The sequence below is a fragment of the Mchenga conophoros genome, linkage group LG23 (genome assembly GCF_057382185.1).
Source record: "Mchenga conophoros isolate Kocher_MC1m ecotype Shallow Benthic linkage group LG23, M_conophoros_male_GT1.1, whole genome shotgun sequence".
NCBI classification, from domain to species: domain Eukaryota; kingdom Metazoa; phylum Chordata; class Actinopteri; order Cichliformes; family Cichlidae; genus Mchenga; species Mchenga conophoros.
The window spans coordinates 38,093,469-38,109,755 of NC_140547.1; the positions used below are offsets into that span (position 1 = coordinate 38,093,469).

Sequence of the window (16,287 nt, forward strand, 5' to 3'; positions counted from 1 at the left end):
TCTGTAAAGCTCGCATTTTTGTGTGCAATTGGTTGTTAGAATAGAATAGAATAATCCTTTAATTGTCCCACAAGGGGGAATTTGGTTGTATCAGCAGCAAAAAAAACACACATATACAAACAGAATGTTATAGTTTCTACAAAAAATTAAGTAAAATAAAAACAATATAACATAAAACAACACTTATTATGATTAGCTTTGTATTGACTCAAGAGTCGGCAGTTCGTCTTGTAATCGGAAGGTTGCTGGTTCGAGCCCCGGCTCGGACAGTCTCGGTCGTTGTGTCCTTGGGCAAGACACTTCACCCACTGCCTACTGGTGGTGGTCAGAGGGCCCGGTGGGGCCAGTGTCCAGCAGCCTCGCCTCTGTCAGTGCGCCTCTGTCAGGGTGGCTGTGACTGCAATGTATCTTGCCATCACCAGTGTGTGAATGTGTGTGTGAATGGGTGGATGACTGAATGTGTAAAGCGCTTTGGGGTCCTTTGGGACTAGTAAAGCGCTATACAAATACAGGCCATTTACCACCTTTTCCATAAAATATTACACTGTATGCGTATATCTGTGTAAAAGACTAGATTGTAAAATACTATTAAAAAAATACTGTTCCATGATAGAAGCAAGCAACTGAACAACACTATCGTGGATAACAACATGCTACACCACAGCATGCTATATAATAGAAATGCACAGCAGTTGTAAACTTTGTCATATTTAATTCCATTGTAGCATACTGATGAGGACTCGCAGTACAAAAAGCAAATACCAGACATTCCATTACAACTTGGACCCAGTAAACCCCACCAAAATATAAAAACAGAACACAACAGCACAACGTTTCTTGGAGTTACAACGTGACATCGACAAGACAAACATCTCGATCTGGGGAAAGCCAAGACCATGGTGGTTACTGAAGAACTGCCTCTTTTCTGAATAAAACTTGTTATATTGTATTTTGATATTACAACACTCAAGAGAAAATAAAATAATACAGAAGATTCACAATGAACCTTAAGCACTGCATGGAGAAACAGCTTTAAAAAGCAAGACCTATGGCACATTTATTTCCTGACATAGATTTGCATGTTTTCACAAAAATATAATCACAAGCTTTGATTTTAAACTGAGTACAGATGGACAGATGGATTCCCATGGATATTGTGAAGTGTAAGAGCAGCAACAGGCTAACGTACAGAGTCTATCAACAGATGGCGCCATAGGCCTTTCCACAATCCGTGCATTTCTTGCACGTGTGAGAGGCTTGTTCCCATTGACTTGTCAATGTTTAAGAAAATAAAATGTGATGATGATTCATAGTCCATCTTCCTATTTAATGCTGAAGTGGCTCCATATAAGCAAATATTACACCTTAAGATGAGAAAATGTGAAATATTTGCCAGCAAATACCCACTTGACTACGACATTTGAGAAGAGTTGGGCAGGTTGGCTGTGGGTGTAGATTATTATAAAAACAGATATTCACAAAGTTGCCTTCAACCTTAATTAGCAACAGCAGTGCCACACAGAAGTGAGAAAACATCACATGAAAGCTTTTTTTTCCCCAGCATAACACTTGGATCACAAAAGCATCATAATTTCTTTTTAGGATTCCTGGAAAAACACATCATTGCTAGTAGACGGGAAATTAGTTTATACCTAGCTGGGATATCCAGCTTGCACCAATGACTTTTTGATCATGTTATGATCTAAGCAACACTTTCAGCAGAAATTCAAATCAAATAATACAATAAATTTTAAGTTTTAAGAAAATTTTGGAGAATAAAAAGACAACATCTGCTCTGTAAAACATTTGTAATGATGGCAAATTTCAACACTTCCAGATTCAACCTTCTGATTCTACATGACTAAGAAATTCTCAGAAAGCTCTGACTGACGTGCACAGTTTTTGTATCAGTGAGAAATGTAATAAATATCCACAAAAAGGTTTAAATGTTCATTAATACATAATTCTAATTTAGCAGTTTTAGGAATGGAAATATGACAACGAATTCCTGTTTCAGTACCGTAGACTTTTATGAAAGCTTCTGAAATATATGCACAAGTTTCATTTTAATGGCCAACAGGGGGCGATAGTGCTGGATTCAAAATAATTTAAAACTGTATGGAAGTCAGTGGGGAAAACACCCTTCGGCTCATTTGATCTGTGGGCTCGGTAAACACTTTTCTAGTTTATGGGCTCATTTGCTAGTTTCAAGTCATTCTTAATGAAACACGATGCCCAGTTTATTAATTATGGTACTTACTAGAGTCAGCCAGTGAGAATGCCCTGTCCCTTTTCTGATGACCTGTCAGTAACGGTAACACCTCAGTGAGCGTGTGGTTTCCCTCAGTTTCAGTCAGATCCAATCTTTATTCATAATGTCCAGTTTTGGCAAAAATGCTAACCTGGAGGATTTCAGAGCTAGTGGTTACTTCCATCTATTATTTACAGTTTATGCTTTGTGCTAAAATATGAAATTCTTGATAAAAATGCCAGTAACTTAACTCTTGAGTCTTACAAAAATTAACCAAATGGATGGAATCAACACAACTGAACAACAATGATCCTTTAGTTTAAAAAGAGAGAGAGATACTTTGGCACATTGTTTCTGCAGTGCAGCAGGTGGCGAGAGCACAAGCAAACTTACAGCAGATTGCTTCATAATTAGGTTTAAGCGTCTTACTGCAAGTGAAGCATTTTACATTCAATATCAAAGACAGAAACAGCAGTCTGACAAACACCAACATCTGGACTGCCGATTAAGGGGCTGGCTTACATTTAGGTAGATACTTTTAGGCAAATTATACACTTTACATATAATATTTAAGCACGTATGTCAACAATTTGTGTATTCATGTACATATATATACAGTCAAAGGTAATCTGACATCAAAAAGCAACTCAACATTTGATCTTTTCAGAAAGATGCCGCTGAATTACATCATTAGTATACACACAACAAGTCTGTAATTAGCAGCAGTTACTAACGCGTACATCTTAGTGTGTGGTGACCAATGTAAAAATGATGAAATTAAAATGTAAAAAACTTAAAAAATGTTTTCCTAATATTGAGATATGAAGACTGATGTCGCTCAAAAATAGAAAATCTGAAAATATTCTGAACGGATTTTTTGAGGTATTTCGGGTAGGCATTTTTAAAAAATGCTCCTAACTAAATGTTGACATAATATATGGGCCAGGAAATTGAGCAACTTTTTTAACATCCGAACAGATCAACAAATACTAGTGGCTCCTGGATGTAAAAGTCTGTTGGAGGCAGCAGCTGCACACGTAAACAACAACGCCACGGCGCTAAGTTGCAGGACAGCACATGATGTTCATAGAAAGCAGGAAATCAGTGAGTGAATGGATGAGAGGGCAGCAGAAATAAAAAGGGAAAGGATAGGGATAAGGAGTGATTGTCATTGGAGGGGTTTGATCTTGTCTTTGATTGGCCAGAAGAGGCTGAGACAGAGTACATTGTCTGAAATCACACCAGAGTTTCTGGCAGTGCGTCAGCATTGTCCGAGGATAGCAGTTGCCATATCTGCCACCGGTCCCTCTGCCACTCCTGCCACTCTGGACTCTGTGCGACCACTGGGACTTCTGTTGTTGAAGCCGAGTTGCTCTGTCCTGCGCTCGACCTCCCGTGTGGCTGCTGAGCCGTCGCAAGCTGAGGGGTACTTTGTGAGCTAGCCAGTCGATGGTGCGCATTATAAGGGGGAGGAGAGCGTCCATCGAGGGGGCCGCCTTCTCCGGTGTTTACTCCGGCTTGAGGTCTGAGGGTCGAGTTAACTCCATGTCCCCTTTGCGAAGTCACAGAAGGGTTGATGTTTAGCTGCAGGCGTGGTCGCCCCTTGTCCGCATGAGGGTTGGTGCACACTCTGGTGACCGGTGGGTGGAGTCTGCACTCGGAGATGTCAGGCGTTGTCTGAGTCCGTTGTACTGCTGTCTGATGCCTGCTATCACTATGGAGTCCATCTAGACCTTCCTGTGAGCTGCGGGAGCTTCCTTCTGACATGTTGCTATGGGAACCTAAGAAGACAGCATCACTTCATCAGTAAGATTGTCAACGAATATTGAGGGAGACACACATCTCCATTTAGTGACTGATATAAAATTGTACAAAGAAATGTAAGAAAGGCTTTTATTAATAATTAATTTTTATGTTATTGATAATAAACCAAATACTAATTTACTACATAAACCTATTTTTGGTAGATTGAATCACTAGAATTCTCAGTCATCTTATTATAATCATCATCTGTATATGTATGAATATACATATACATACACATTTATGTACATATGTCTGCATGTGTCCTATCTCCTCCTTAATCTTAACAAAACCACATATACACACATACAGTAAGTAATAACATCTATAAGGTTCTAAAAGCCTTTATTATTTAGTATTATTCTCATATGCGGCATCCCCCTGCAAATGCAATGTTATGTTCACGATTTGCAGTTTTTTCATGTGCCACATTCAGTGTACGTTACCCATTCGTAACTTAACGTGTATCCATGATGAGTCATCAGTAAATACAGAACAAAGCCTTAAAAGCACTGGTTTTGTGATGAAACATGGTTGTGAAAGTACAGCCTTATGCAAAAACGTTTCTGGTTTCTGTAGCTTATTTTAAGTTTATCACAACTGAATCAGGGGATGGGGAGTATAATGTGTCATACTTTGAAAACCATGCCCACTGAAAGAGAAAAAGCCACTCAGCCCTATAACTAGGGGCTGACATGCTAAAAAAAATGCCTTTACTTTACTGAATTTTAGGTGTTAAAAAAGTTGCTGCCTTTACCTAAGGTACTTGCCAACACGGTCAAAAGCTAAACGTCAGCTAAACCTATAAAAACATAGTAACTTGAAAATGACAACTGAATATTTGACCTATTATTATTAAATATCAAAAAGTATAGAAAGTGTAGAATTCAAAAGTTAGAGTCCCCAGTTTTGCCGTTCTTCCTGCTTCCGGCATCTTATGACTTTTAGGTATTGTTTTTGTTTTTGTTTTTGGCTAGCACATGAGGTATCTTTAACCTAAACAAGTCAATAGAAAGCTATGACTACTCTTCCTCTTCCAGTCTGGGTAAAACTTAATGCCACCACCTTTCTTTCTCTATTAAAGCTAAAAATGTATCAAGGTACATGTAGTTTGTGGATGTAGGTTGCTACGCAAGCATCCAAGGATTAGCTAACTCCAAATTTGGCTAGTTTGGGTACAGTACAGTGATAAACCCAGTGTTTCAAAATGCCAGCCCACAAACGAATAGGTATCATCACAGAGACTCTAGCAATCCTTTTATACAGTCAATGGTTAATTAGCTTTTAACCAGGATCGTATGTGCTGCCTGGCTACACAGATAAAACAAACGGTCTGCAAAAAGTGGCCAATTTAATAATATAGAATGTGCTACGTGCTTCAGATCTGTTCCTGTCATGGTTAATAACTAACACCATGTCTCAAGCGCATAGCGCTCTGGCTCATTAGCCACTTGAAACAAAATTTGCAGCGGGCATGGACTGACTTGAAAATTGTTTACCTGTATATGTTTGATTCTTGAGTGCCGATTTCAGAGTACTGTGCCATGTGCCCCAAATGTTAGCATGTTCTTCTGAAAAAGGCACAAGAGAGGTCAAATTCCTGCCACTTCTGAGTTATACAGAACATTTATTATGAGACATGTTGCTGATACCCAAGAAGAAAGGCCAAAGTGTGATAACACGTGCTAATCACCTATCTCTGTAAATACCAGACATTGTGCATCTCTCACCTTTATAACCCCAAGTGACAGCTCCGCTCTGCCCCACTAGAGAGTACTGTTCTGGGACGCGGTAGAGCTGCTCACTGGCCGGGCTCCCTGGTTCCCCTCTGCGCTCACTCAGGACCGGGGAGTTGTTATCATAAGGGGACACTTCACCACTCGACGCCTTGTTGGAGTCGCTGGACGAATGCCGCTCGCTCAGGACGAAGGGCTCCTCTGGCTGTAACAGGTCCGGACTCCTGCGGGAGGAAAAAAATAATTAAAATGGGTTCAAATAGTCGGAGATTGAAGGAAAGGGAAACACAAGACTAAGCGCTCTATAGGTGTAACTCACTGAGATGCTTTTCTCCTCAGAAGGTAGTCGACCACATCTGGATCGGTCTCCAAAAGGCTCATTAAAACTTCGTTTTGCAGATCAGGAGGAACCTACATAAAACAACGTAAGCAAAATAAGTGAATACTTAACATCCACCCACCGATGCTGCATTTATCTTCTAAAGAATGGTCAGATCCTTGTAGTCCTTTCTACTGCAAGGATATCAAAATGTACTGGATTTCTAGTAATGAAAACTTTATTTTTCCCTTTTCCTTGCCTCAGTATGATGGGAAGAAACGATAATAAGTTAATGATGTGCCTTGTTACCTTCATTTCCAGTGGACTTCTTAATCTGATCTTCTAATTAGCTGATTTTTATGCTTATCAGACATGCGGATTAAGATGAAGAGCACCGTCCAAAAACCTAATGTCTGCAAATGACTCCCATCCTGAAATGCTTTGAAAGTAAATGTCGCTCACTAACAAATTCAGACATAAGCAGGTTACAAAACAACTTGCAGATGTCATTCATAGAACTTGAGCTGCCTACAAATCTGTTTTTACTCTCTAAGACGCGCAAGTCAGTCCCAATTCACTTTATGCGATTAATGGCTCTTCATTGGCTTACTGCAGGAATGTAAGCCTCCGTGGCAGATTACGAAACATTAGAGTTTCAAAGTTGCGGACCTGAAATGACCCAAACTGTTTTCCCGTTTGAGGGACAGAAAAGAACAAAAGCAACTGATGAGGCAGTAATCTGTGTAATACTGTGACCTCTTCTGACAGCAAATAAAAGATTTAATGCATGAATGTTCGGCTTTTATTTTGGAAAAACAGGTTCAAGTATCTGGATGAAAACTTTAAGATGTTTTTGATTCGTCTACATATTTGTTTTTTTGCTTTTTTGTTTTTCTAAATTTTTACTTTATCTCATCTTTTCCTTCTCGTCTGTCTCATTACCAAAGGCCAAATTCCATTTTCATCAGCACACAAGACACAACAGAGAAGATTTTCATCCTATCCTGTGCTAGGGCCTTGAGCCACCCCCTCTCTTCTAATGGCCACCACCTTTTTTTTTTCAACCAGCATGAACTCCCTAGTCGTCAGTAGTCTTCAGGAAGAGTTCTCCAGGCTTTTTGAAGGACATTCAAAGCTCTTCTTTAGATGTTGACTGCCTTTTATGTGATCTCCCCCAAAAGAAATTAGGCACTTGGTGGATCTGTGGTGCCTGATTGGGCATTTAAGAGGGGTTGTGGTCCAGGGTGGCTTGGGCCTCTTCATCATGTGGTGGGGGCTCTGCCAGGGTTTGGGTGGTTCTCCAGGGTCTGTGGCCCCATCTTCGGCTTGTGCTGAGGGAGCCAGCCTCCGGCGGGTTTGGCTGCTCGCTGCCTCTGGTCCCCTGACACCTCCATCCCACCCCAGAGCTTCGTCTGGGGCCTCCCTCTTCTCTAGGCTGGGGTGGATGCATTGTTGTTGTCGGGACGTGTGGCCCTGGATCTTCAGTTCACTTGTGTGCCGTGGACAGCTGGGGCCTCCTGGGTCTTTCCCTATATGCCTCTGCCTCTAAGTCGGGTAGCATTATTGCAGTCTCTCACCCTCATTTTTCAAGCATGGTCTGTGACAAACACTCACACACAGACACTCACAGCCTCTTTCTCTATCTCACGCACATACACACACACAGCAAAATTGTATATTTGTTTGTGTACCCCCCTCTGTTTTGCCTTTTTGGTGCTGTGTATCATATGATTGTGCCTTTAAACAGAAGCAGCAGTTGGACACCCTGTTTACTTCACCCTCAACTTTTTCTCGCCCTTTTCTTTTTCTATTTCTCTGCTTTTTTCTCTTATCTTTCACTAGTCTGGCTTTTATCCTCTGTCTGCTCTAGAATAACATCCACAGGACCTACAGAGCAGGCAACCATACACCGTATGGTTGGTGAGCAGTAGGGCTGGGTTTGAGTCTGACCCGTGGCCCTTTGCTGCATGTCTTCCCCTCTCTCTCTCCCCGCTTTTCCTGTCTATCTACATTATCTGTAGCCAATAAAGGCTAAAAGACCAAAAAAATAAATTTTTTGAGAAAATTGTCAAGTACAAGGGCTGAACTGAAAATGCGTGGAAAAAGCAGCCGAAGTCCAAATGAAACTCAGGGAACTATTGCTCAAGACCACTTAAAAAAATGACAACAAAGATTGGCGGCTTGGAAGCAAAATAAAAAGAAATGGAGGGTTGCTCAAGACTTTTGCACAGTATTTTATTTTTAGAAATCTTCAGCGACTGACCATGAAGAGTGCTTGGTAGCTGGCGATCATCTTTTCCAGCACGGCGATGACGGCCGTGCTCTCCTCAGCCCTGGCTGAGCTCTGGACAGTGAACTCCTTGTCTGTGCTCTTCTGCTTGTGGAGGAGGTTGGGACCAAAGATGGTGGCAAGGTTTAAAGCTGTCATCTTGTTCCCTGTGATCTGGGACACAAATGTACCAACCTATTAATAATGGCTCACTCAGTAATTCCTCAGGCTCAGTCTTTTACTATTAATTTAAATGAACTGCAACCGTATGGTAGGCCAAACTAATGAAAAAAAAACATTTTTTTCAATACAATTCAGTTATATTATATTTATATAGTGCCAAATCACAGTAACAGTTGCCTATGCGCTGTATACTGTAAGGTAAAGACCCGACAACAACAGAGAGAAACTCCAACTATCAAACAAGCCCCTTTGAACAAACACTTGGCGACAGTGGGAATGAAAAACTCCCTTTTACCAGGAAGAAACTTCCAGCAGAACCCGTCTTTTTTTTAATAATAAATTTTAAATACGATTTCATGAACTAGAGACATTTTTGTTTTTCAAAGGGTGAGAAATAACAGAAAAATTCGGAATGCCTATTTATTAGAGTAACAACTTAATGGACAGCATCAAAGTTTACATAGAAGATTAATGATTAGTTGTACTCAATACAACACGGAAGACTCGGAATGGTGTTGAGGTGAGGTCGAGGGGTTGAGTTATGTGCTACTTTAACAACAGTCGCCATGCGTGCATGCCATGTGTTTCCTTTGTGTTCCCCCTTGTGTTCTTGTCTCCTGCCCGTTTTTCCGGTCTATTGGGTTTTTCTCTGGGTCCCCACCACTACTGTGCTGGCGTTTGGCTATGTATCTACTTCAAGTAGACGTAAAAGCTGCGCGCCATTCAAATGCTAAACAAACCAGTTTATATCATCAAACACTCACATATCAAAAGTGCTGACAAACCCAAGTTTTAGCTAGAATATTTCAGTAGATGGGTCTGTGTGTTTGCATATGTGTGTGTTTTACCTGGTGTATTAATGCAGGTATGATTACAATATTTGTGATATTTAATTTCCATCCATTTTCCATTTGTTTTGAAATTCAAAGAGAAAAACAATTTTTAACAGATAAAGGGCAAAGGCCGCATCACAGACACCAGGGACAATTTTCTCATTTCTCTTCCATATTAGGAGATTTTTTTTTTTAATAATTCCAAAAGAACTGCAGAAATTATCTTCTGTAATAACACAGACTTGGGAGTTCTTCCTCCCACTTTCTCCTCCCTCTCACATTACCATCTCTCATCCATTCCTTTGGAAAATCTCCCTTCCAACTTCTGTGCTGTGTTTCTTATCAACCCCCACCCCTCTGCTTTTTGTCACTTTAAGCTGAAGATAGATGAAAAGTAGCATCATGGGGGTTTCTGAACACGAAGCGCAGGCGAGCACGACAGCTGTCTCTGGCTTTCTCTGGGTTGTGTAATAGTGCATGTACTTTTGGACAATCGACATCTAAAATTAAAAGTCATTTAAAGCTTTGACAGCTTTTTAAAAAACAAATTTTCCTTTTTTTCCTTTTTTTTTTAATATTTCTTGTTGAGTTTCCTCCCTTTTCCACTCCCAGTCCCAGCACAGAGACGAGAACCACAAAGCAGCCAAGGAGTGCTGATATTTTCCTAGATGAGCTTGAAGCAATCCGACTTCCTGTCAGAGTTGCGGACAGAGATACTAGAGCCACGAAGGAGGAATCATACGCATCGATGTTTGGGTTCATTCTCTTGTGTATATAGACACACAGAGACAACAAAACAAAAATCCATCTGTGCGAACGTGTGTGCCAAAAAAGCACTTTTTCACACGTAAACACAGCAACAAATATTCTCCTGCAAAAGATAATGAAAGTATGCATCACCAGAGACAATAAACTTTCTTTCTCAGTGCACATACACAGATGTCTTCAGAAGTTTCCATACAATCATTATGGACATGAATGTCATGGTAATTTGGGGCTTTTAATGATTTCTTTGAACTGTTCTTTTTCCAGGAGGGATTGTTATACATATATCTTGGATTTTCTCTAATCCACACAGGGTCAAAGGTATACATACAGGATCAAATTCACCCCCCCACTAATATTTTGTAAAATGTCTTTTAGCAAGTTGCACTTCAACCAGGTGCTTTTGGTGACCATCAACACGTTTCTAGCACAATTCTCCCAAGGCCTCATCCCAGTATGAAATGTCCAAAACACCTGGCATAGGAGGTGTCCAGGAGGCATCCCAGTCAGATGCTTAACCACTTCAACTCCTTTTGACACGGTGGCGCATCGGTTCTACTTTTTTGCTTTTTCTGTGAAATTTTGTACCGAAACTATTTTGTACCGAAAGTTCACAAAAAGTGTAATAGGGTAAAATTATTTGATGACCTTTTTTCTCCCAACAATCAAGTCTGAACAGACGTACGTACACTGCAACTTTACTGGCCAAGTGTGCTGGAGAAAGATGCTGAAATTTTTACTTTTGCAGACTTCCTCAACTTGGAGTAGTTGGCCCAGTCCAGTCCCCAGCCTAAATTGCAAAATTTGAGCAAATGCAACGGTTGACACTATCCCCGGATGTTATAATCACTACTAAGCTATTTAGTAATCTTACATCAGTGTTTTTGTAGTGCTTGTGCTGTTTCTGGAACATATGTACAGAATCCACCCACGCAAACTGCTTCCTATGACTTCTTTGGTAATTTCTTCCCAATAAGGTGGAACCAAAATGCCATTAAACCGTCCACAGGCTCTACATTTGGATGTTTCAGCCTGTTGCTCACCTCCTGCCCGTCTTTATCTTGCTGGTCATGGGCATGATCAGCCACAGTGGACAGGAACTCCAGCAGGCGGTGAAGTGTGTCACTATTGCATGCTGGGAGAAGGTAGATCAGCAGCTGAACGACACTCTGCTGCTCATATGAGTCCAACACTGCAGTGCGCAAGGAAAAAAAGGTGTCAACGGGAGGTTAGGAATGAGGAGACAACAGAAGGGAAAGTGGGAGGGGTGCGAAAAGACACTTACATGTGGTGTTAATAAAGGCCGTGTAGAGCTCCTTGGTTAGGAGAGGGTCCGGCAAATCCCTTAGGAACTCCTTCAGCAGAGCAGATACATCGTGAACACTGTACTCCTCGTCTAGCTGCACATCAATGCCACGATCAAACTCTTCTCGCAGCTGAAGGACAACCAAAAACAACAGGCCGAGGGGAAAGAAAGGAAAAGGGGCACTCAGAGACATCCTCTGCACACAACAATGGACATTATTTCTAGGTAGTGCACACACCCACAGAAACTCACTTCCTTCTGGTCCTCCAAGGGACCTGCTCGACTCTCAGCTCAAACTCGTTTTACCAGTACAGATTAAAATCTCTTCCATCTGACCTTTGGATGACTTCTTCAAAATTACAAAGCCTATTTTGTTGCCATGACAATGGGTTGTCTGCACGTTCACTAATGTGGTCGTTTTTACACGAAATATACAGCAAATTAAATTAATAAATCCTTTTGTCTTTTACAGTCTGCTAAAATGTGATTGGTCAATAGCACTCAAACTATAGACAGACTACAAATAGAAATTGAAACACTTCCTACACTAAAAAACCTGTGCATTGCTTAAAGACCCTATAGGTAATGGCAACATACTTTATTTTTTAAAAAGCATATATTTTTTTTCTTTTTTTGTTAGCTGGTCTCCATAACAATGATACCGTCAATTTGGAAAAACTCTGATAAAAAAAAAATTATTGTATCACGCGATGAGCCATCATTAGCCATCACGTGACTTGCAGAACAGGTTGCAAAGTGCAACTTAGCTGATGTACAAACTAGCTAATTGTGCTCTAGAGCGTCGAACATCTGCTCATTGTACCTTAAGCTTAACATTTAGCAAAAATTCTTACGACAAAGCTAGCATTTGTTTCATCTCAGTCACCACACCTCTGCTATGATGGAGACCTGAAAGTCACAGATGTTTTCTCAGAGGCTGTCAGTGAATGAGTAACCTCCCCTCCCTAAGTGCCTTTAGTTTTCTGTAACCGCTACAAGTGCAACTACATGCCAACAAAACACGCAACAGATTATATAAAAAATTATACCACCCACACTGATTGCTCCATTTCATTTAACCCCGATTTATTCATTCTTTCACTGTGTGTTCATTCGAGTCAAAGGTAACGGATAATGAGCGGTGTAGGAGTTTGTAGAATAACTTCATATTTGCTTGAATAATGAGAATAAACTCTGCTGGATCACTGTATTTGTATACTGTGAGGCTGGAAAATTCAGTAGATCAAGCTTTGCTAGCTTAAATGGCACATTTTAGTGCAATGTGCTGGTTTTAACACGTTCTATTCTTGGCAACAACATTTTGTTTGTTGGTGTTGACTCTTGTGAAAGGAAAGAGAAGTGTGAAGAACATTTCACACCAGAAACTTTCACTTTCTACAAAACAGGCCTCTGATTTATTGTTGGGCTTTTTAGCATGGCGCTTTGCATCTTGTTTGTGGATGTCATAAAATGATACTTTCAAATAAAGGACAATGGGTTACTGATGAGTATAAAACAATCCAATTAAGGCCCTGTGAGAGATGTTATACCACATGAAGGAATATATTTTACTACATGGACAGAATACTGACCTGTCGGACTCTCTTCTTGGAGCTTCCAACTCTAAAGATCCCCACAGTGTGCAAACCTGAAGAATTAAAAGTGCAGATATAAGAGAAATCAGACACGGCTTGGTAAATGTAGAGTCCCAATTCTGAAGAGGCAGGGACACAGAAAACGTATCAAATGTTTAAACTGAGACATTTTACTGTTTTATGAAAAATATCAGCCCATTTTGAATTTGATGCAGCAACACGTCTCAAAAAAGTTGGAATAGTTGCAAGAAAAGGCTGGAAAAGTAACGCTTTTTCAGCTAATTAGGTTAATTGGCAACAGGCCAGTAACATCATTGGGTGTAAAAAGAGAGAGTTTCTTAGTCTGCATCTATAAATTCTGGAAAGATTAATGTTGCTCAATGTGAAATTGTTAAGACTTAGAATTTGTACAAAACTCTGCATGTAAAAGAACAAGGAAAATTTACTGGATGCTGGATGCCCCTGAACCTTGTGCCCTCAGGTGATACTGCATTAAAAAAACTGTATTATTCAGTGTTGGAGTGCATGAGCTCAGGAACACTTGCAGAAATGCTTATACAGGTTTTAAATCAACACATGCTCCCATTCAGATAACATCTTTTTCAAGGAAGCCCTATTCATAATAAATTCATAATTCAGGAAGAGGATCCATATGCTGTATTTATTACAACAGCATGGCGTCAAAGTAGAAGTGTCTGGATGCTGAACTTGCCTGCCTGAAGTCCAGCTGAAAACATTTAGGGTATCGTAAAACAAAACATACGACAAAGAAGAACCAAGTTTGAACCAGCAACTGGTCTCCTCAGTTCCCAGACATTTACAGACTGTTGTTAAAAGAACAGGTAATGCTACACAGTGGAAAACATGGTCCGGTCCCTACTTTTTTAAGGCATGTTTCTGCCATCCAAGTCAAATTGATGTTGCTTGTTTTCCCCTAAATAGTACATTTTCTCAGTTTAAACATTAAATATGTATGTTCTATCGTGGTTAAAATATGGGTTTATGAGATTTCCTGCGTTCTTTTTTTATTTACATTTCAAACAGGATCCTGATTTTTGGGGGGTTTGTTTAAGCGATTAAGCAGCTGCTCACCATATTTTTCGATGTGCTGACAGCAACTATCGACGACACGTGGCACCTGACGGTAAATGGGATTCAGGCTCAGCCTTTTGTCCCTGTGCTTCTCTTTTTTACTCGGCGTTTCAGCTGGCAGAGAGAGCTGCAGCGCCTCAAGCAAGCGGGACTGGTTGTCGTCTAGGTCTGTGATGGAGTCCACTGACATGCCTCCCTAGAGGATAATCAACAAACCCGGCTGAATAGAAAAAAAAAACCTCCACTTGATCTGTGCGGGCGGCTCAGGCTATGATGAATTTCAATGCCTCACCCTCCTCCGCGCTCGTGGGGCAGCTTCAGGGGTGTTGGGCGATGTTGACTCATTAGCCGTTTCTGATGTGGAACTTAGCGACGAGTTACTGCTGGATAACTCCTTGTTGGACGGCCGCTTGGTGGCAAACTGCAGGACACATGATTTAAGAATTCAGTCTATTCTCTGGAGTGCAAATACATTTGTCCCAAATGTTCCCAAGATTGAAGATGGGAATTACAAGACTGAACACACAGAAGGAGAGCCATACAGACGAGCTGACGGACCTGTAAAATGGACGATACGAGGTCTGAGGAGTCTTTGTGCTCCTCCCGCTGTGGAGGGTCCTGACGAAAAGAATCCTGTCGCTGCCTTTGAGCTCTGTCGTTGGCGATGACCTGGGACAGGGGTATACTAAAGGCCTGGGGTATGAATTCTGTGAAAAAGAGCCAAAAGATGTTGGAGGACGAGAGAGGGAAAAACAGGAAAGAAAACAAAAAAAAAGGTTAGGGTAACTGAACTAATATTAGCTCCATGAAGAAATGGGAAAAAGAAGCTCCTTACCAACATCCAAAAATAGCTCTTCAGCATAAACAGTTAACAGCTTTATCACTTCTGCTGCAGCCTGCCTTTTACACACATGCAATGGAGGCATCTCAAACCACATTAACTATATCAGTAAAACTTTTACGGCACTACTAAAGAACTACATCTGTTTTCCAAAATAAGACATCACAGAAAGTCAACCGACGTAAATCCGGCTACAACAGCCCACTAATTCTAGGGGCCTTTGACAGAAATAACACAACTTTGATGACGCTCACCCACGACGAGGTTAACTTCAGTTGGTGCGCAGCTTTGACACATACTCGATATGAATAATGGTTACTTGTTATTCCTTTGCTCCATTTACCCTAGTCTTACATAAGCCCAGAATTCAGTGATGGTACAACTGCAAAATAGCAACCCTGCATTCACGTGCTCCTCTGATGGTCCAGTTGTAACGCTGCCTCTCGGAATATGTCGTTTGCTGTGACGGATTGTGCCGTTTCTGCAAGCAGAGCTGGCACAGAGAAATGCTTGGTGGTCATGCCGACAGTCAGCATCCGATGAGTCAGGCTAGATTTTCGCTTTAACGTTTTTAAAGTTTAAAACAGTCATCAGCTTCTCATGTACTTCTGATGGATGCACACATGCGAGGGCCCAATTACGTGCAGTGCTGCCTTCAGAGAGGAATTATGTCATACTGGGCTATTGCAGGCTATATATTCCATTTACACACAATCCTAAGGGCTGAGCCAACAGCTGAGGGGGGGAGGAAGAAAAAAAACTTGTCCAGCTGTGCGGTGTGTGTGTGTGTGAGAGAGAGCCGGAGTGAAGAAAAGAGGCAAAGGAAGACAGAGGAGAGGGAAAGCAAAATGTAGTCCACAACCACAAGTGAAAGGCTGTGGTTTATGAACAACACTGTGGCACAAAGAGTTTGCTCTACAGTCGCTTAAATATCCAACACATACACAAGCACACGTGCTTATATCCAGTCTCTAAACCCCATAACATAGACATGATGAGCAGCTAAACCATGTTCATCAAGCCATGTCAGATCTTTATAAATCTTCCATTTTCAGACCTTTGGCGTCTCAGGAACACACACTTGATTTTCAGCACTTGGTTTTTCACGTCACCAGTGACAACTGGTCTAAGTTCATGCAGGAGTCATCTCACAGCTTCAGGAAGTAGTAAATGCTCAACTCAGCACAATACAGCAAGACATAGTTGAGACCAATTAGTGTGTCTTTTCCTTAGAATGACAAGTTGCTGGATGTTGTCTGAGGTAAAACATCCGCTTTTAACAAAAGAGACTGTA

At 41.0% G+C, this 16,287-nt stretch overlaps 1 protein-coding gene across 3 annotated transcripts in view; it reads right to left on the bottom strand.

The window, feature by feature from the left end:
• Nucleotides 1-286: 286 nt before the first annotated feature.
• The window catches only part of LOC146547770 (rho GTPase-activating protein 6-like), a 136,002-nt gene continuing 120,001 nt past the window's right edge, over nucleotides 287-16,287 (bottom strand). Inside the window, exons 4-14 of one of the 3 annotated variants that reach the window (XM_085265447.1) lie at nucleotides 14,711-14,859; nucleotides 14,445-14,573; nucleotides 14,153-14,348; nucleotides 13,058-13,113; nucleotides 11,445-11,595; nucleotides 11,203-11,351; nucleotides 8,373-8,552; nucleotides 6,110-6,201; nucleotides 5,785-6,014; nucleotides 5,554-5,625; nucleotides 287-4,032 (exon numbers count right to left, since the gene is read on the bottom strand). In XM_085265447.1, coding sequence (XP_085121573.1) covers nucleotides 3,488-4,032; nucleotides 5,554-5,625; nucleotides 5,785-6,014; nucleotides 6,110-6,201; nucleotides 8,373-8,552; nucleotides 11,203-11,351; nucleotides 11,445-11,595; nucleotides 13,058-13,113; nucleotides 14,153-14,348; nucleotides 14,445-14,573; nucleotides 14,711-14,859 — 1,949 coding nt within the window. In that variant the 3' untranslated portion in view covers nucleotides 287-3,487. The remainder of the gene's footprint in view (nucleotides 4,033-5,553; nucleotides 5,626-5,784; nucleotides 6,015-6,109; nucleotides 6,202-8,372; nucleotides 8,553-11,202; nucleotides 11,352-11,444; nucleotides 11,596-13,057; nucleotides 13,114-14,152; nucleotides 14,349-14,444; nucleotides 14,574-14,710; nucleotides 14,860-16,287) is intronic. The other 2 variants (XM_085265450.1, XM_085265448.1) reach the window with 2 other exon arrangements.